The sequence below is a fragment of the Pimephales promelas genome, chromosome 1, assembly GCF_988280905.1.
Source record: "Pimephales promelas chromosome 1, fPimPro1.hap1.1, whole genome shotgun sequence".
NCBI classification, from domain to species: domain Eukaryota; kingdom Metazoa; phylum Chordata; class Actinopteri; order Cypriniformes; family Leuciscidae; genus Pimephales; species Pimephales promelas.
This window is the reverse complement of record NC_142769.1, coordinates 39,943,521-39,965,102: the sequence shown is the minus strand read 5'-3', so window position 1 is coordinate 39,965,102 and position 21,582 is coordinate 39,943,521. Positions and strand designations below refer to the sequence as shown.

Genomic DNA, 21,582 nt, shown 5'->3' with positions numbered 1-21,582 from the left:
TTAACATTTTAGATAGATATACATTTGGTGGCATCAATTTGACCAAATTTCACATTCATAAATGCAAGTTTACAAATAAATTATAAGTTGGTTTTGTTGACTGATGTAGACAATGTTAGAGACTCTTTGGTGAGCTTTATTGTATACTTTATACCCTATTGTATGCCCTATATACCCTATATTAATATAATATAAAAAAGTGTTTGGTAATAAAATAATTAATTTTTGTTTGTACAATGTTCAAATGAAAGTGCATGCATGCTAATGTTTTTGTTTTGTTTTTTTAAGGAAATGATATTCAGAATTAATTTCACTCAACAAATTAGCACTGATAACTCAGACAATAAGTGGTATTGTTATTAATCAACAAATGTATACAAAACACAGGTCGTAAACAAAACATATGACAAGGGATAAAAGCCAATGCTTTACACATGGTCAAATACAGCAAAGCGCCAAATCAAAAATCAAAATAGGCAACAGAAAAATAAGCAGTTGAATAAATCACTAATAACACAGATAACATACTGATGACATGTTTTCAGAAGTTTTCAACTTGTGATCACACGGGTCCTAGCGTGCTCATGTGTGTGTTTTCTTAGGTAGCCTGTTAAAATGCCCGATCTCACTACTCGTCTTTTTCCAAGATGGCGTCGATGAGGGAGAGCGACACCGGCCTGTGGCTCCACAACAAACTTGGATCGACAGACGAGCTGTGGACACCTTCGAGCATCGCTTCCCTACTCACCGTATCGGTCATCGACAACATACGCCTGTGTTTCTCCAGTCTGTCGCCTCCGGTGAAGCTTAAACTCTTGCTGGGGATGCTGCATCTCCCGCGCAGGACCGTGGATGAGGTGCGACTGCAGGACTCGCTCCTCCTGCTCCTCTTGCTGCTGCACATACACAAACTGTCTTAACTTCCTAGTGTGGCATGCTTTATTGGAGTGACATGTTGTTTATTAGCAGTAACTGTGTCATATATTGACACGTATGTGTTGCATATGTAATAACATGGCTTCCACTATGAGACCCCTGGAGCAGCTGCTGTCTGGATAATGTCAATCTCCGGCTGCTGTTTGTCTTCAGCCTCTGGGCTTGAGCTAACCTGATAGCCTTCCTGTATGTAAACATTCAGTCAACTTTTTGACTGTTGTTGGCATGTTATTTTGATGCCGTTTATTTATTTGTTTGGACGAGTAAAACGCCCCCCTTAAAAACATTTGCCATAGTATCTGTAGTTTCCGCCAAAACACCACATTTAGTATAGTCATTGCTAATACTGTGTAAACCAATGGTAACTTGATAACCACACTCAGCTGTTATTAAAATACATTAGTCACGGATTTGGCGGGAACTTTGATTACCATGGTATTTTAGGGCAAAGTCTCGGTACTCGCTCAAAAAGCGTTCATATACAGTTTTGACCATACAGTTACTTGCCTCTTGTTGAATCTACAAAATGTCAATAATTCTTACATAATTAGAGGAATCACAATAATTGCATGTTGTTTGTTATTAATTTAAAGTAACTTAAAGTTCTTTTCCAGTATCAATATGTAGAGACAGCAACAATAGGTGGTTATTTAATTCTATGTTGTTGTCTCTACATGTTGATACTGGAAAAGAAGTTGCTTTTAATCTCATTGTACATGTGTATAGTGACAATAAAAGGGCATTTCATTAAGTCGGAAATCATGTATGCAGCGCTGCAATGATCTAATTACAGTATGATAGCAAACCACAGTGAAATAGTAGCAGATTCATTTGACAAACTGACTAAGTTAAATATGTTATCCTCTCTCTATACCTCATATTCCAGATGAAGGAAGCTCTATCAGAGATCATTCAGTTGGCCACTGTGGACTCTGAGCCGTGGGTGTTAATGGTGGCCGATATCCTGAAATCATTTCCAGAGACCGGCTCGCTAAACCTGGATCTGGAGGAGCAGAACCCAAATGTACAGGACATACTTGGAGAGCTCCGTGAGAAAGGTTGGTCTATCAATGATTGGAGTGCAAGTAAATGGTCAAAAGTCATTGTCAATAATTTCCAGTTTAATATTTGTCTTTTCCGGTTTCCAAGCTCCTCCATCTCTTCACAATAAATTCTAGTCTAGGTTTAGATATTTCTCCACCCTTGGTCCCTCGACTACTTTTGATTACATATTAGGAATGTACATTTTGGTCAGTTTTACAGCTTATTGTTGGTCTATGTACTTGTGTCAGATAGACGACTTTGTTAGGCGCATTCACAACACATTTTAAAGACAGTGTCTCTAGTGAAAAATCTGATTTTGAGTGCTATATTACTGTCTTGGGCTGAAAATCTCTGTGTGATGTGTTCATGAACAGTTACTGACTGCAAATTGCTACCCAAAATGCCTCTGTAAACATTCATTTTTAAGATAATTAATATTAAAAAGTTTATTTTTCATATAGACCATTTCACAAGATGTAAATAACACTGCTCCAGAAGCACTTCCTGTTTCAGTTTTTTAACACTACATAAAAGCTGGGATAAAATACAACCAACAGAACATTTAAAACTGAATCAAAAAGTAAAAAAAAACATCTTAAGGATGTTTGCTTAATATGTGAAATAAAGAAAACAGTTACAAACTGAAATAGGAAGTGTTTCTGGACCAGTGTTGTTTACATCTTGTGAAATGGTCTATATCAGTGTTTTCGTTTCACGATCATTGACCATCTCTATTACTCTATTCAAGTAACAGTGACATTTATTGTGGTTGTCTGAGATGGTTTGTGTGAGGTTCTAATTAGCTTGTGAGAAGTATTCTCACCTCCCTGTTACTTACAAGTGCATATGGTAAATATGCAATTTGGTAAGGAAGCATCTGCTGGGACTTACTGTTGATGTTTGCACCTCCATCCAGTAAATGAATGTGAAGCGTCATCAATGTTGCCTTTGGAGTGTCAGTATCTGAACAAGAGTGCTTTGACTACTCTGGTGGGGCCACTCACTCCACCCATCAAGCACTTCCAGCTCAAGAGGAAGCCCAAGAGTGCTACGCTCAGAGCTGAGCTGCTTCAGAAATGTAAGTGTCTTTATGAATTATTGGTGCCAGAAAAACGTGACGATTTCATAAAAATCGTTTATGTTTGTTGAGTGGTGATTGCCATGTGTGTTATCCATTATATTTGTTTTAAAGCCACAGAGACTGCCCAGCAGTTAAAGAAAACCGCAGGAGTGCCTTTCCACTCCAAAGGAAGAGGTCTGGTAAAGAAGATTGACACCACAAGTAAGATTTATATCCCGAAAATATTTGTATGGTAAAATTGTATTATTGTGATGACAATAATATCAACGCTTAGGTTTAAAATGATACAATTATAGTTTCTGTGTTCAAAGTGTGTCAATTTTTTTGTTGTTGTAAAACGTTACTGGAGCATGTCCATAGTTAAAGTGATGAACTTAAGGAGAGCTGACCTTATACATCAACTAAAATGATTTGGAACTGTTTGGTTAAATGTATTTTTTTATGTGGATAAAGTCTTTTACACTGTTCAAAAGTTAGAGGTCATTAAGATTTATAAGAAACACTTTTATTCAGCAAAAATGCATTAGATTGATCAAAAGTGATAGTAAAACTTTTATAACATTACAAAAGACTTTGATAACGCTTTACAATAAGGTTTCTTTCACTTGTTAACATTCGTTAACTACAGTAGTTCAGATGAACAATACTTCTACAGCATTTTTTATGGGTTAAACGGATCATAGTTGATCCTTGATCCACACGGACCAGGCACCATGATTCGGCAATCATGTTTCATGGATTAATTTGTTATGTTTCACCATCAATATGGCACTCACACTTTCAGATAGCGACCGAACAACGAATTGATTTCTCTTTCGCATTGCTATTCACTTGAACAGACTCATCTTAGTTAATTTCTACATTTACTACAACATTATTAAAAGTCGTATTTGTTGACATTAGTTAATTGCACTGTGAACTAACATGAAAATGCACATTTGATTTACTAACATTATAACAAAGGTTAATAAATACTATAAATTATATCACTCATTGTTAGCTTGCATTCATTATTGTTAATAAAGTAGACCTGCGTTGCTAAGATTTCTATTTCAAATCAATTCTGAACTTTTCTATTCATCAAAGAATCCTAATGTATCACAGATTTCTGTAATGTATCATGGTTTCCACAAAAATATGAAGCATCACAGCTGTTTTCAGTATTGCGATGTTTCTTGAGCAGCAAATTAGCCTATTAGGATAATTTAAGCATCACAGGACACTGAAGACTAATTATAATTAAATTATACTAAAAATTCAGCTTTACGTCACAGGAATAAATTATGTTTCGAAATATATATTTAAATACAACAGGTATTTTAAATTGTAATAAAATTTCACAATATTACTTTTAATTGTATTTTTGATCAAATAAATGCAGCCTTGGTGAGCATTAGAGACTTATTTTTTTTAAAATTGTAAAAAAAAATCTTAAAAACGGCACACAAGATTAATAATGAAATATTGTCTGTCTTTCCTCAGCACCGTTGAAGGGAATTCCCAAAGCACCATTCCGGAGCCCTACCACCCCAAGCATGTTCAGTCCTCCCAGTAACAGAACCCCTATTGCCCCTCCCCGCACACCCCTGCGCAAAGAACGGGGGGTCAAGGTAACTGTCTAGCAATGACCAGTAATGAAGTCACTGCATAACATGGGCATATCTAGTAGGTTTACTCTTTATTAAAAGCAAAGCAAACAAAATAAAAGCTTACAGTCATGAACTGTATTTTGCCTAGTTCGTATGGATCTCATAATCTCTGTATAGCCTTTATGTTTTCAAGTTATGTGATTGTGTGTTTTCTTGCAGTTGTTGGATATATCCGAGTTGGATATGGTAGGAGCTGGCAGAGAAGCTAAAAGGAGAAGAAAGACTTTGGGTAAGTTCAAGAATTATTTTCAGTGTATTTTGAGTGCTCTGCATCTTAGTTATATTGTATTTTGGTCTTATTTAGACACAGAAGCTGGAGAGAAGGCAGCCAAAGAAGAGGCGGTTGTGGAGAACGCAACACCAGACTACGCGGCTGGCTTGGTGTCCACACAGGTAGTTTTGGAAATCTTATCAGCCATGTGATGGCTTCCTTGAATGTGGATCAGAACAAAACTCAAATCTGTTTCCACTCTCCTCACAACAGAAACTTGGGGCGCTAAACAACGAGAGTGCTCTGCCATCAACCAGTTACCTTCCCGCCACACCCAGCATGGTTCCTTCCTCGTCTTACATTCCCAGTTCAGAGACACAGCCAGGTGAGCCATTGACAGATGCAGGATGGGATTGATGCATAGAAATTAACTGCAGTAGCTAATAGTAACTAACATATATTAACAGTAAGCCAGGCTAAATGTGAGCGTAAAGTCTTCTCAATGCCCATTTTTCTGCATTGTGTTAATATTCAGCGAATGCAGGCGGTTCAGGGCGTGAACCTACAAACCGGCAGTCTGAGGAGTCGTCCGCGCCAAACGCGGCTTCTGCTTCTCTACCTGGCCAGTTTAAACAGCGGCCGCCCATGTACAATGCCAGCACTGCCAGTCCCACCGCCCCCACTTCACCAACCACGCCAACCAGCACGCCCACCAACAACGCCCCGCCTCCTGCCGCCACAGCAGCACAGCAAGACATGCCCACGCAGCCGCCCACCACTGCAGCCCAGCCCGCACCCACGCCAGCGCCCCCACAGACCCAACCCAAAAAGAACCTGTCGCTCACGGTAAGAATTCATGGATATGATGATGATTTTACTGGTGGTTACTAAGCAACAGTTTTATTTAGAAATTTCTTTGATCGTTTTTTTTTTTTTGGTTAAGTGAAAAAGTTGTTATGGGTAACACTTGTCAAGTCAAAGTACATTTCTAACATCTTAATGTGCGATATCACACTTTCAATAATGGCGTATGTACATAATACATTTTTTCAAATATTTATTATACTTTTCTAAATTGAACCTGAATGAATGCGATTCTCTCCTTACAATATTTCATTTACAATTCCTAGCCATTGGTCCGTTGTTGGAGGGTTTACCTGCAACCATTTACGTGTTATGGCTTTCCTACTGCTCGCTTAAAGAATCTCTAATAAGTATTTATCCATGTTTAAAACAGTTTCTGGTGTTTTCCCTAGATATAATGTAATGAATGAATAGTCAAAACTCTTCACTATAGGAATACTATTTTAAATGACTGGTTTCTATTTAAAGAGTTTTTAAAATGTAATATATTCCAGAATTTTTTTTATGGAATTTGTAAGCTTATAAAAATCTTTACTGCCACTGATAAATTAAAACTTAAAAAAAAACTTTAATGGTCCCAAACTTTTGAATGGTAGCATATAGTCTGTTTAATTTTTATTTTGCATCGTCCACAGAGAGAACAGATGTATGCTGCGCAGGAAATGTTCAAGACTGCAAACAAAGTTACACGGCCCGAAAAAGCCCTCATCCTGGGCTTCATGGCAGGATCACGAGGTATTCTGGATTTGCTTTCAACGGTTTCTGTTGATCAATTGACAATATTACGGTTCTTCTTTGTTCTGAATGACCCTCCTAATTTCTCGTCTGTCGCATCCTCCCGACAGAAAACCCCTGTCCAGAGCAGGGTGACATCATTCAGATCAAACTGAGTGAGCACACAGAAGTTCTGCCTAAAGCGGACGGAACCGGCAGCACCACCATGCTGGTGGACACAGTGTTTGAGATGAACTACTCTACTGGACAATGGACCCGCCTCAAGAAATACAAGCCCATAACCAACGTCTCCTGAGGAGGTCTGGGTTAACAAACAGGGCGTTTACATAGACGCTTATGTATACATTCACACACCCCTCTTCGATGTCACCTGAGGAGTGCTTTAAAACACAAATATCGTGTACATGCGCTGGAATGTACATATTTACGGGCCAAAATCTGAGGTATTGGGAGTATGCGCTAGTGAATCTCTGGATGCTGGTTTCAGACAGTTGCAAAGGACTTCCTGTTTGGTTGACCTCATGTCCTATCTCTGTTCCTGCGTTGCCAAAGACAGGGACCCTCTTACAAAACAGCTGTTTTCTTTATCTTTTTGTTAATGTTTGTATCGTCTCTTGTTTTTAGGCCCATTTCAGTTTTCATAGTGTCTGGGGAAATGATGCGAAATTGAAGCGGGCTGGTTAGTTTGTGTCTTAACCTGTTTTTGATTGACACATTATTAAGAGATCTTAAAAGGGTACAAACATGCTATTACAGTTTCCCACCAATGAAACGAAACAATCTGTCCATGTGTTTTCACACTGAGAATGTTTAAAAATGTTTTCAAGTTTCTCCTTGGATGGGAAAGAAAGAAATGAAAACAATAAAAAAAAAAGTGTAAAACAGGTTTTCTGTTCAGTACTTCTCAAGAACGTTATTTTTTTTATTTTATTTTTTAAAAAGGAAGAAATAAATTAAAACGTGTCCAGATTTGAATGAGTCGTTTGCTGAAGCCTTTGGTGTGAATTATATTGGTTGCCAGTTAACTGACAAAACCTACTTCTTGCTAGCTGTTAATCTTAGCTGTATGTGTTTATGTCATTTTTTAATGTGATTTTTAATAACGTGTGACAATGATGAAATATGAAACCTTTGGTACAGTGTGACGTTTCTGAAGTGGAACAATGACTCCACTCCAGGTGAATATTTCAACCGTAAGTTTAAATTTAAGGGTATTTTCACCCATGTTTTACAAATGGTTTAAAAAGTGAATATCTTTACCTTAAAGGTATTTGGATGGTTTTATATTAAATTCTGTTTCGAATAACAGCTATGTATTATTTGAATCAAGTGAAAATGTGTTCTGCTTTTGAGATTCCTTAAAATTCCTTAAATTTCATTTGACTGAAATTAGGTAGGGCCCTATTGGGTAATACCTATTTAGAAAATCCCTAAAGCATTCTCTTAAAATATTCTGCTTAAATGATTACGCTTACTTACTAAAAAATGCCTTAGCTTTCTAACGACTGATCTTAAAGGGACAGTTCACCCCTAAATGAAAATTCTGTCATGTTACTCACTCTCATGTTACAAACCTATATGACTTTACAGGTGTTTGACCTGTGGAAGAAAGAAGATCATTTGATAAATGTTTCAGCATTTTGTCCATTGTCCAAATGGGCAGTCGGCACAGACTGTTTGGTTTGCAATGTTCTTTAAAATATTTTTTGTTTCACAGGAGAAAGAAAGTCCTATGAGTTTGGAACGACATGAGGGCAAGTAAATGATTGGAAATTTCATTTTTGGGTCAATTATCCCTTTAAATCAATGTTTGTTGAGGTTGTCCATTTCTGAGAAACTTGCTTTGCTGTGTCATGCCTAGATCCAGCATTTCCTCCAGTGTCTTCACTGCTCAAGCCACTCCAGGATCGACCCAGCCTCCGAAGGTCTTCTCCAGGTAGAGCGCCACAGCCAAGGGCAGACGGTCTTGAAACTTCCCAGCCACCACCTGCACGCCCAACGGCAATCGCTCCTTACTCAATCCCAGTGGACACTGGGTCACCGGCAGGCCGAGGATGTTCAGGATCCCTAGAAATAGGTGAAAGCAACAGTGTTTCCTCTACATTCATTCTCCCGTGGCGGGCCGCCACACTTAAAATCCTCCCGCCACGGCTACAGCTTCTCAGTGACGTCCGATATTCTGCATAGTATTATGTTATTTTGTTAAGCCCCACTAAAGGCATAAAAAACTTTGTAAAGCACAATCAAGTTTTCACCCTATATTCCAAGACTTCTAAAGTCATTGCATAATGTGTAATTTTAGTCGCTAAGTTAAAGTTAACGGAAAGTCATCTCGCCTCAGTCATTCTCCATTCAGAATTCACACAGCTCGTCGCGTTCGTTTGCGACACGACGACACTCTCTTCAAGGTCAATATTCCCATTATTACTTCATTTGTAGATAAAGCATAAAGGTCTATGGTTTTCATAAAATGACTTTATCTTGCTGGAGTGGAGTTTATTGCCCATACCTTTCACAATCCCTTTAAGTAAGATTACAGCATTGAGTCGAGAGAGTGCTATTGTTCTTCATGCGCACTGAAATTTAAAACTGTTAAAAGAAAAGGCTCAAAAAACTGTTGCATATAGAATACACTAAGCATTAGTGCTGCACGATTAATCAAATCGCAATCGTAATAGCGATCTCAAACCTATGCAATTATATAACGCAAAATGCCGCGATTTTATATGAAATAAACAAATTAGGGCTATTAACGCAGCATCTCTTCTTTTTTGTCATCCTTTGACTAGTGTTACACGATCCCGCTCTTATTCGTGCAAATGCCTTTTCGCATTTTGCACGACAAGAACTGAAAAGCTGCCTGTGAATGCCCTAAATGAGACTCGCAGAAAGACGCGCGCCATAATGCGCATGCACTGACGCGTGCCAGAATACAGTTCTCTTTCGAGCTTGAACGAACAATAACACACACAATTATGCCAAAATGTCGTTTTGTCGAGTATCTTCATAACGTAAGAAAAGTCTTAAGGACGAAAAGAGTTGTGCTATGAGGCGCGTGTGAGATCCGCGTCTCGGCAACGGGTGCTCTTAAAGGGCCAGCAGCGAATAAAGCGTTCTGTCAGTCAAGTTAAAAGAACAAAGGGAAATTAGAAAATTACTCACTGATCTTGACTAAAGAACTTTTGTAGCTTTAATAAGGATTATTCTATATATAATTTATAATTCATGCAGCACAGACTGTTTGATAACTTTATTCAATTTCTGTATCCTACCTGTTAAGACAGGAAGGGCACAGGTAAATATGGTTTTTATTATGGGTTTATGTGGGGATTGTTTGAAGTTCACTTAATTTAAAAGTTGTTAATTTTTTTTTTTAGCCTAATAATTTTTTTAAAAAAGCTTTCACTGTAATGATGGTTTGGTTGATGGTTTATTGATCATTATAGGTGTTATCAATCATTTAGTTGTTGCACACGGGATGCGCATGATCGATTATAATACTTTGGGGAGACAAGGCCCCCCCACCGGGGAAATGGGCCTGCCCCCACAGCTTGGAAAAATCCTAGAGGAAACACTGAGTTACAATTATATTAATATAAATTCTTTGCTGTATATTTAAAGGATTTCCATCTACTTCTATTGGACTCTCCTAATGTTATTGATTAGCCTTGCTGCAATGGTGCAATGATAAACTCAATATTGGAAATGTGTTGCTGTCTGATGCCTCTGACTAATAATGGATTTAATTACTTTAGTAACGTTTTGTAATCCACTAATGGATGAACTTTAAAGGGTTAGTTCACCCCAAAATGAAAATTAAGTCATTAATTACTCACCCCCATGCTGTACCAACCCCGTAAGACCTTCGTTCATCTTCGGAACACAAATAAAGATATTTTTGATTGAATCTGAGAGCTAGATCAGTCCTACATAGGATGCCTAAAGCCTAGTTCACACTACGTGATTTTAAGCCCGATTTAAGCCCGATTTGCAAATCGTTGAGTCGCCGACAAGTCAGGGTGTTATCGCGTGCAAATCGCGGGCGATTAGCGGACGATTAACGCTCGCCAATCAGTTAGTGTGAAAGAGCCAACAACGCATCAAAGACAGCTCGCAGACAGCTCGCAGACAGGTCACCGAGCTCAGAAAAATATCTAGCATGCTAGATATCTCGCCCAGTCGCGCGACTCAATCTCAGTGATGTCATGAGTACAGCCAATCATAGCAACGCATGGGTTGAGGACACCAGGTAAATCTTACTTTTTCTTTTTTGCATTTTTTTTCTCAGAGCAGATCGTCGAGCAAACAGTGTGCAGCACTAGTTTCTGTCTGACGTCCATATTCGCGTGTTGTGTTCTTCTCTGCAGTTTCGCGTCATTTCTGGTTCGTTTTATTGCGTGGTTTTTCGTTACAAAACATGGTTTCTAGACCAGATAGAATCGTGTTGTTGTCAACTCGTTATTTGTTTGATTATTTTCAGGATTTAGACCGTATTATAGTACTGAAACAGCTCTCATTGAGTCACAAATGATATGCTATATCATCCGATCGTGGTTGTATCTCTATGTAGTGCGTTGTTAACTCGTGTAGTGAGTTACCTCCTGTTGTGGATCAATCACGTTGTGTTGTGTGGTGTGAACAGCTAAACAACTTGAATACTCATGATTTCACTGAGAGCAAGTCATGTAGTGTGAACTGCACAGTTCAGCCCGACATTTTAAAATCATGTAGTGTGAACTAGGCTTAAGGGACTGGCTCTTGACGGCCCATAAAGTCATTAAAGAAAAGGTTTAAATATTACAGCGGCTCAATTATAAGTTTATCAAGCGACCAGACTACTTTTTGTGCGAGTAAAAAATAACGACTTAATTCGACTATTCTATTACTTCCTTATGGGCGCATGCGCGAGAACTGAGACGAGGACGTTCTTCTCCTTCGACTACTTTTTGTTACCGGCTGCTCCGCTTAGGAGTATTACCGCCCCCTACCGTATAAGATAATGTGCTGATATAGCTGGAAGCGCAAAACTTTCTGTTTACAAGCAGAGGAAGATGCGCGCTGTACATACGCTTTTCAATTTGCGTATTTTCCGCACTACAAGGTGCACTTAAAAGACAGTGTCTTCTAAAAAAAATTACAGTGTTCCTTATAATCCGGAGCGCCTTATATATGGATCATCATTTTATACGGTAGGTGGCGGTAATACTCCTAAGCGGAGCAGCCGGTAACAAAAAGTAGTCGAAGGAGAAGAACGTCCTCGTCTCAGTTCTCGCGCATGCGCCCATAAGGAAGTAATAGAATAGTCGAATTAAGTCGTTATTTATGTTTTTTTCGCACAAAAAGTAGTCTGGTCGCTTGATAAACTTATAATTGAGCCGCTGTAGGCACATGGAATATTTAAACCTTTTCTTTAATGACTTTATGGGCCGTCAAGAGCCAGTCCCTTAGACATCCTATGTAGGACTGATCTAGCTCTCAAATTCAATCAAAAATATCTTTATTTGTGTTCCGAAGATGAACGAAGGTCTTATGGGGTTGGTACAGCATGGGGGTGAGTAATTAATGACTTAATTTTCATTTTTGGGTGAACTAACCCTTTAAGGCCATTCTTAAAGGAAAATTAGGGCCGGGTGTCAATCTATAGCGTCATAACTCACTGTCATCCATTTCCACCACATTTCTTTTCCCTGTTCGTCTTTCTGCCATTTTCTCCTCTGCTAAAGAAACTCTTAAGCCACTTAAAAGTCCTCATCCGTACTCCAATTTTGACCTTAAGACCTCTTTTAATGGTTAAGATACTTTCTGAATTACTTTTTTTTTTTACTAGTATTTTTTTTTAATTATTATTTAAAGAGTAAACGCCAACATTTCGAAGAATTTTCTTATAATTGTGTCACTAGGAGCTACTCTTTGCATTAAGATTCTTTATGAATACGGGCCCTGGACTGCTTATAATACTATTATCAGCTAAATCACATTAGTAAAGGATTGTGTTTGAGATTGTTGCTCATACCCCCCTCTTATATTCTTTGTTAGTTAAGCAACTGTTACCTGTGTAACCGATATTGAATGGGGTAAATAGGGGGTGGTGGTGTTTGGGGGCGAGAAGAGGATGAGAGGGGTAGAGCAGCACTCCATCTGTCCCCAGCAGATCCTCCATCTCTCTTTGTAGTTCTTCCTTCTGCTTTATCATGAACTGAGATGGCTTAGAGCTATGGGAACTCTCCATTAGAGCCAAACCTAAAATCAACCACAAGGGAAAAACATGTCTCCTTCCAGTTGTTAGTTTGAAAGATGTTTGAAGAACAAGATCAGAACAAGCCCCAAGTATTCAACCCTGAACAACCACAGTTAAAACATGACTATTTAGATCAGTGTTAGAGTTTACCAATAGCAGCCACAGTGTGTTCAGATCTTCCAAATGTCCTCTTTATTAGCTCCCAAATAGGCCACACGGAGCCTCCATCTGCCATTAGCTCAACAAAAGACTGTGGAGGCTGGAGTAAACACAAACACGCACTCAAACTTGCTCTAATTCTCTGCATGTACCATGTTTGTTGTGGTTGCTACAGTCCTTTGTTGAAAGCAAGTAAACAATAGACTTAAAGCAACTCAGTCTTTCATGAAGTACTCAAGTCAACTTTATTTTAGTGACAAATTTACATTCTGCTGTAAAGTAGCTCTAAAAAAAAGTGAGTTCAATATTAGTTTGGTTCAATATGTAAAGTTCATCAATTATAAAAACGATAAGTCAGTTCAATGTTGATTCAGTTCAGTTCAAAAACAGTGTCGATGATCATGAAACAATTTCGATCCTGTCAAATAGTTTATAATACTGAATATTAAATAACTTATTGTACTACACACCTTTCCATCTTTGTCAGGTAGAGCCAAGAATGTGTCCCAAATCTGAAAAGAGTTTTTGAGCTGAGGAAAACTAACTTCTTTAACTGTAACTCCCAGATCTGCTTCTAAACGTGCAGCCACCTGCAAACAGAAACAACATTTTTTCAGATAAGGCTCATATTAGTATTCTGCATATATTCACCAATACAGTTGATTAAAGAGGTATTGTGAATGTGTGTAAATGTAAAATGCAAAGAATGTAGTAGTTGCTTTGGTTTGCTTCTCACCCTCTTTTGAGCTTCAACAAGCTGTTTGTCTACTGGAGATGTCAATGGAGATCCACCATCATCTACTACAGTGAAGAACCTTAGATTTTTCAGATCCACCTCTTTTGAGAGGAAGAGCCTAGAAAATAATACTTGGTGTTCATACTAATTTGTAAAAAAACAAAAGACAAATGATATATGCAATATCTGGTTTATATTTATGTGAGATGTACTTGTCTGCAGTGGGCCCAGCCATTATCTTCAGAAGAGGTAGCAGGTCTTCAGCGTAGCGACACATTGGACCAGAACTCAGGTAGTCATTTTGGAGACCAGAACATGGGGGAAACTGATCGTCATTTAAAACCACATCTGAAATTAATTAAAAACCTCCTTTTATATGATAAAATACATCCCATTTTTCCTATTAACATAGATGTTTTTCTGATTGTCCTTATGGAAAAATGAATACCTTTTGAAGGTTTGTGGCCAAATATACCATTGAAAAAACAAGGCATGCGGATACTTCCTCCAATGTCAGAACCGATACCTATCACAGATGCACCACCACCGATGATACTTCCCTCTCCACCTACCAAGATAGAATCGGTGGTTAATAGTTGATGGCTAATTATCAACTTTTTAATGTTATGTTAAGCTGAACATCAGTGCAAAAAACATAGAATTTTAATTTGTGTATAGTCTTAATGAGTTTAATATTTATATAAGGTTTATAATTTTTTTTCTTTTTTTTTTTGCAAGACCTGAGCTTCCTCCACACATCCTCTCGAGGTCATAGGGGTTACTGGTGATCCCATAGAGGTGGTTGTTGGACTCCATCCACATGCAAAGCTCACTGGTGTTTGTGACCCCTAGAGGAATGGCTCCAGCTCTCTTCAACAGAGCCACAGGAGGAGCATCCACACTGGCAAGTACTCTACCCCGGGATTTCAAACCGCCAGAATTGGGCATACCTGTGGAGCAGATAGCATAAAAATGAATAATTTCTACTATCCTATAAAGCAGGGATCGACATTAAGCCTTGTCATATGCTCGGTCATTCATTTGTCAGAGTAAAAATGTTGCTTGTTCGTAAAAAAAAAAATCAAAATGCAAAAACAAAAAAGTGTAAATATAATTTATTCTGAAGCAATATTTTCTTCAGCACTAGTCCAAAACCGTACATTGTCCACACCAAAGTGATTTTAGTACAATCACTTGTACATTGCAATGAATGGACTTTTTTATTAGCAGAAGCTTTAAGAGAATGTACAAGTAGTAACAATTGAACAACAATTGAATTCTAACAATTCAAATCAATATTTGGTATTGCGTTGTTTCAATGGTCCACTTTAGACATTCATCTAACTAGAAGTAACTTATTTTGATGGTCCCCCAACAGACGTTCTAGCGACTGTCTACAAGTAACTATGAATGTCAACTTATTCTACTAACCCTAACTGGAGTTAGTAGAATGTCTAAAGTGGACTATCAAAATAAAGTTTAAGTATTTTATGTCCACGTCATATTTGCTGGCTAATAGCTATTTGAATAGCGAGAATTACAGTCAAATAGACTTTATCTTAAAATAAACTTAGTCAGGGTGATGCTGTGTGGATGAATGGAGAGCAAAGAGGATTCTGGGAAGTGTACCCTGTAGTGCGAATGCCTCTTTGACAGACAGTGGAACACCGAGCAGTGGAAATCGGCTCCTCAGAACCTCCTCTCCTCCATTCTCCTCCTCTATTAGTTTATCTGCATGAGCGGCTTCCTGAAGGGCGGATGAGAACCTGAAAGGGAGGATAGTGGACATTTATAGTGAAATGCCTGTAAATGTTGTTATTACCTCTATAAAGAGAGTGCTCACCTGTCTTTGACCAAAGCGTTGAGCAGTGGGTTTACTTCCTGTATTCTGTCAATGTAGGCCTGCACAACCTCCACACTAGTAACCTGAATTTACAAATCAAAAAGGTTAATCTTCAGTAAATTACAAAAGACCATGGCAAGCTGTGGTTGTTTTAGTCGAGCTCTATCTACAGTGGTGAATATCTAAGTGAAGTGATGTTGTTTTAGGACTTCTTTTACTTGCGTACATAATCACTCACAGAGATTATCAGAGGATCCTGTAAACATTGTTTATCATACTTTGCAGTGCCTGTAGTGTAAAAAAGTTATTTTTTCTTAAATCAGTTTAAAAAAAAGAAAAAGCGAAATGTAAAAATGTTCTCCATTGATACAGGGGCGTAGCAATCATTTCAAAAGTGAGGGGGACAGAATGTCAAGCATTATACCTTTTTTTTTTTTTTACAATTGAATACTGCATTTTTATTGAATGGTAACACTTTACAATAAGGTTTCATTAGTTAACAGTCTGTCTGTCTGTCTGTATGTCTGTCTTACTTAACCAAAACTGTCTTTCATATTGAAAACATTCAAACTTCATGCTTTTAAAACTTCTTCAAACTTTCTGGTTAGGCTTTTTAAAGAAAACTTAACGTTTGTCTACAAACGTTTTTAATCTAATTGTAAAGTGTTACCTTATTATATGGTAAACATCATGTACACATGTTACAAGTCAAGTGCAACGCTGCATGATTCAAGCAAATAAGTTAGATAATGGCAGAAAATAGGCAAAGTTATTCATCAATGACAATGAGCAACCAAATTCAGATACCACATTACAACTTACAGTTCTTGACTTTTTTGCGAAAAAAGTGTGAAGTGTTTTTTGCCGTTTTGAATTCATTTCGACCTTCGACGATGGATTCAGTGCGGGTGCGAGCACGGGCGTGTGGTGATGCGCGAGTGACTGATTACCATGGCAACGTGAAAGTCACGTGTAGATACAGCAGATAGACGATCTTTTTTCTTTGCATTTTAAATCTGTATCTATAAATACACATTGGCTTGCGAAAACCTCAACATGTCGTGAACACTTCCCCTATGAAAAAGTGCGGGGGACAAATTTACATTTTATAAAATTTATAAAACGTCCCCCGCGTAATATATGTCGTTCCAAATCTATATGACTTTCTTTTGTCAAATCAAGTCAACAAGATAACTCAAGATTACAGTCCAGTCTATATAGATGTATGCAATAAAGCAAGCCTGATTTATACCTTTGGAACAGAGACACTGTTACAGCAAAAAGTTACATTCAAGTTTGGTGCTGAGCTGTCATTCTTTTAGTGCACACTACAGACATGGTTGTCTTGCATAATAGTGAAAAAAAAACCACCAAGAAACCAAGATAAAATAATTGATTATATTGATTTTCTTTTCATTTATTAAGTTCACAAGTAGCCTTTATACATTCGCTAATGCTCAACCATGACAGAACTAATTCAATGCAAATGAAAGCCCAAACCTCTCTTCTGCGTATCTTCTCAGCTAGTTGCACTGCAGAGAAAGTAAGCAGTGGGTTTCTGATAGGAGGGAGATGTTTTGGTTGTTTTGAGCCGGGTGAGACCAGCCTAAAGAGAGCCAAGAACAGCCTAGGCACAAGGACCAGGAGGCAGTGCTGCACATGCTCTCCGATTGTCAAAGCCATTGTGGGAAGAGCAGAGATCATGCAGCAACAGAAGAAGAAAAGGGCAGTATGCAGTGCATATGCCACACCCCTAGCATTTCAGCCCTGTAGACGGTGAACTTTGACCTTATTTATCTCGTGTGTCAATCACAATACTTGTAGAGTCACCACACTTATTTATCAAGTCACCGTTATTTATAAAACGCTTTATACAATACAGATTGTTTCTAAGTAGTTTTACAGTGATCACAGTAAATTATGCATTTCGTCTGCTGTTCAGGTGAAGTCAGTTCAGTGTTGATTCAGTTCCGTTGTAATTTCATCAGGTGACGGGTCTTAGGAGAAAAACTTTGGGAGAAACCAGCAGGCTCAGTCGGGGGGAGAGTTCTCCTCTGGCCAACGATCAAACTCTGTGTGATTCAGCTGTGATATGGTATATCACAGGTATGAGACAGTCCATTTATAAATGAGAAGGTTTTGTAGGTGCAAATGCAACACTCGGGCCAATAAGGGACAATGGGGTGAGAAAATTAAGGAAAAATCCAGGTTAATACTTTGATCTAAGGAGGGTCCCATTCTTGTACAATACAAAAAAACTGTCCTGTAAACTTATATTTATGCTTATATTATATATATATATATATATATATATACTGTATATATATATATACTGTATATATATATATATATATACACTCACCGGCCACTTTATTAGGTACACCTGTCCAACTGCTCGTTAACACTTAATTTCTAAGCAGCCAATCACATGGCGGCAACTCAGTGCATTTAGGCATGTTGACATGGTCAAGACAATCTCCTGCAGTTCAAACCGAGCATCAGTATGGGGAAGAAAGGTGATTTGAGTGACTTTGAACGTGGCATGATTGTTGGTGCCAGAAGGGCTGGTCTGAGTATTTCAGAAACTGCTAATCTACTGGGATTTTCACGCACAACCATCTCTAGGGTTTACAGAGAATGGTCCGAAAAAGAAAAAACATCCAGTGAGCGGCAGTTCTGTGGGCGGAAATGCCTTGTTGATGCCAGAGGTCAGAGGAGAATGGCCAGATTGGTTCGAGCTGATAGAAGGGCAACAGTGACTCAAATAACCACCCGTTACAACCAAGGTGGGCAGAAGAGCATCTCTGAACGCACAGTACGTCGAACTTTGAGGCAGATGGGCTACAGCAGCAGAAGACCACACCGGGTGCCACTCCTTTCAGCTAAGAACAGGAAACTGAGGCTACAATTTGCACAAGCTCATCGAAATTGGACAATAGAAGATTGGAAAAACGTTGCCTGCATGGTCTGATGAGTCTCGATTTCTGCTGCGACATTCGGATGGTAGGGTCAGAATTTGGCGTCTACAACATGAAAGCATGGATCCATCCTGCCTTGTATCAACGGTTCAGGCTGGTGGTGGTGGTGTCATGGTGTGGGGAATATTTTCTTGGCACTCTTTGGGCCCCTTGGTACCAATTGAGCATCGTTGCAACATCACAGCCTACCTGAGTATTGTTGCTGACCATGTCCATCCCTTTATGACCATAATGTACCCAACTTCTGATGGCTACTTTCAGCAGGATAATGCGCCATGTCATAAAGCTGGAATCATCTCAGACTGGTTTCTTGAACATGACAATGAGTTCGCTGTACTCAAATGGCCTCCACAGTCACCAGATCTCAATCCAATAGAGCATCTTTGGGATGTGGTGGAACGGGAGATTCGCATCATGGATGTGCAGCCGACAAATCTGCGGCAACTGTGTGATGCCATCATGTCAATATGAACCAAACTCCCTGAGGAATGCTTCCAGCACCTTGTTGAATCTATGCCACGAAGAATTGAGGCAGTTCTGAAGGCAAAAGGGGGTCCAACCCGTTACTAGCATGGGGTACCTAATAAAGTGGCCGGTGAGTGTATATATATACTGTATATATATATATATGTATGAAATCAACAATTGAACAATACGGCTTGCCATAGGGCATGTTCTTATTCAGTATGTCTGGGCGCATTTATTCTGTTCGCTTGTGCCATTGAAAACCGCATGTGCCAATGACTTCTGTTTGTAAGATGCCATGCCAGTGATATGGGCACAGAGGACTCAGGTGTGATTCTAATTTTTATTTATTATAAATGTTATATCACTGTCTTCGATTAAGTTTTGTCTATCTATTTGTTTTTGTTTTTTTGTTTTTTTTTTTTGGGGGGGGGGGGTATTTTTGAATTTATTTACTTCAAAAAGTACCATATTTTCTATGTAAATGATGCTTTATTTTATGTTTTATTTTTTTTAACTACATTAAAATATCATTCCAATAAGTTCTTAGAGCTAAAACCTAAAGATGTAGTGACTTTGCTTTCACCTGATGTCTTATATAGAATGCTCTAATTACAGTTTTTCCCATTCATTTCTATGGGTGCCCATTTTTAACCCAAATACAAGATTAACAAGTTTTTTTTCACCCACTTAACATTGTACAATTGAGTCAAAAAAAATTGTGTGTGTTCAGGAGGCAAACTTGTACCAAACTTGTAGAAGGAAAAGTCATGTACCGCTCAGATCAAGGGAAGTATTTTTTTTTTTTTTAAATAAATCAAAACTATTTTGCTCACATTTGTCCAGAATACGGTTTTAGGGTTAAGGCACTATTATTATCATTATTATTTTTTGTGTTGCTGTTGTTCTGTCTATAGACTCTGCTAATGAAGTCACAGAAGACAGAGGGGCTGCAAATGATCTAAGACAGAATAATGAAAACTAAAGATATCCAACACTCGATAAAGCTGAGAAAAGCAAGTTTGTTCATATATACAGTTTATATTATATGTATAATTTATTATAATATTTATAAAAAAATACATATATTTTTTAAATTTATTTGTTAGATACATTTTTTAAAAGTTTTGAAAAATAAAGGATGTTTTCCCATGATTCTGACTAATCAGAAGAACACAGAAAAAGAGAAAGCGGACTGTGTTGAGCTGTTCACGGATCTGATCCGCTCCATTGAGAGCTGTCAGTCTGAGCTGCTGGAGGTGATGGAGCAGAAGCAGAAAGCAGAAGAGAAACAGGCTGAAGAGCTCATTAAAGAGCTGGAGTAGGAGATTACGGAGCTGAAGAGAAGAAACACTGAGCTGGAGCAGCTCTCACACACTGAAGATCACCTGCACCTCCTCCAGGTCAGTGTCTGTCTCTCTGCTCGCTGCACATCACAGGACAACACTCAACATACTTCTCTCTTCTCTCGCTGTAGATTTATCCATCCCTGTGCAGCCCGTTAGACACCAAGATCTGGACTGGGATCAGTATTTACACTTGCGAGAGTGTGGAGACTTTGAGGAGTGCTCTGGCTCAGCTGCAGGACACTCTAGTTAAGAAACTCAGTCAAACTTGTGGTTGCACAGATTTCCATGTCACAGTAATTGTCTTATCTCAATTCAGCAATTACAGAATTAAACTTTTGCAAACAGTCACTTTTCAAAAAGGCCAGGTTGCTAATGTCAAGTCAAGTCAATTAATTTAGCCATTTCAACAATACAATTGATAGGAATGTGTCTTGGTATGCCCACATATACCACTTAATTTACAACAACACACTGGCCCCACAGCCATGCCACACATATATACCACACATTCTCATCACAAACAAATACAACACAAATACAGCACAGATACAAATAAGGTCATTGCATTCTTTCAAAGATGTTTTATTCATAAATAAGCATGTGCATTTAATCACATGCATCAGTCTGCTGTGTATCATTTGCCCTATAGTATTAAACAAGAATTCAATTCATAAATGTCTATATGTAACTAAAGATCTCATCATCTTTTGCTATCATGTGTGTCACAGTGATGAAGAGTGCGACTTGGAAACATAAAGCATGACTACCCACACAATTACAAGAGGTTTGATAAATGTATTGTGCTGGGAAAGGAGGGTTTTTCCTCTGGGAGGTTTTATTTTGAGGTGCAGGTACAGGGAATAACACAGTGGTGTTTAGGTGTGGCAAGTCAATCCATTACCAGGAAGTGGGATCTGTACCCGTGTCCTGGGAATGGAAATTGGTGTTTGTGGCAAAGTAATGGAAACATGTATAAAGCTGGTGATTCTTCCCCTGTGTCTCTCTCCCTGAATAAAAAGCCCCAGAAGGTGGGTGTGTTTGTGGATTATGAGGAGGGTCTGGACTCATTTTATGATGTGGAGGCCTCCACATCATAAAATGAGTCCAGACCCTCCTCATAATCCTGGCCTGGCCAGGTCTCATATCTACTCTTTTACCGATCAGTCTTTTACTGAGAAACTCTATCCATATTTAAGCCATTGGTCTTATGATAAAGGTACACATTCAGCATTACTGATCATCTCACCTGTCAGTTACAAAAAATAAACAAAACTAAAATAAGAGGTCTTTGATG

General features: G+C 38.5%; 3 protein-coding genes and 1 long non-coding RNA gene across 4 annotated transcripts; 3 read left to right on the top strand and 1 right to left on the bottom strand.

The window, feature by feature from the left end:
- The first annotated feature begins 296 nt into the window (after positions 1-296).
- Positions 297-7,489, top strand: nelfa (negative elongation factor complex member A). The gene is made up of 11 exons (XM_039684001.2): positions 297-857; positions 1,823-1,994; positions 2,897-3,058; positions 3,173-3,262; positions 4,544-4,671; positions 4,870-4,939; positions 5,015-5,103; positions 5,195-5,306; positions 5,457-5,767; positions 6,421-6,520; positions 6,631-7,489. The coding sequence occupies exons 1-11, from the start codon at positions 648-650 to the stop codon at positions 6,813-6,815; spliced, it is 1,629 nt and encodes a 542-aa protein (XP_039539935.2). The 5' UTR covers positions 297-647; the 3' UTR covers positions 6,816-7,489.
- On the bottom strand, positions 6,426-17,200 carry faah2b (fatty acid amide hydrolase 2b). The gene is made up of 11 exons (XM_039684002.2): positions 16,997-17,200; positions 15,497-15,579; positions 15,283-15,419; positions 14,394-14,603; positions 14,102-14,221; positions 13,866-14,001; positions 13,654-13,771; positions 13,388-13,507; positions 12,909-13,017; positions 12,572-12,760; positions 6,426-8,587 (listed from the first exon to the last, which is right to left on the bottom strand). Exons 1-11 carry the CDS (start codon positions 17,198-17,200, stop codon positions 8,412-8,414), a joined length of 1,602 nt encoding a protein of 533 aa, XP_039539936.2. The 3' UTR covers positions 6,426-8,411.
- On the top strand, positions 8,499-15,288 carry LOC148998478 (uncharacterized). Its single transcript, XR_016167026.1, has 3 exons — positions 8,499-8,597; positions 13,876-13,945; positions 14,392-15,288. It is a non-coding gene; the product is annotated as an uncharacterized LOC148998478 (long non-coding RNA).
- Positions 17,201-19,467: 2,267 nt separating the features above from the next.
- btr09 (bloodthirsty-related gene family, member 9) lies at positions 19,468-21,582 on the top strand. The gene is given in 5 exon segments (XM_089117683.1): positions 19,468-19,955; positions 20,109-20,342; positions 20,417-20,681; positions 20,886-21,390; positions 21,425-21,582. Coding segments are annotated over 5 exon segments (1,224 nt in total). The 5' UTR covers positions 19,468-19,865; the 3' UTR covers positions 21,555-21,582.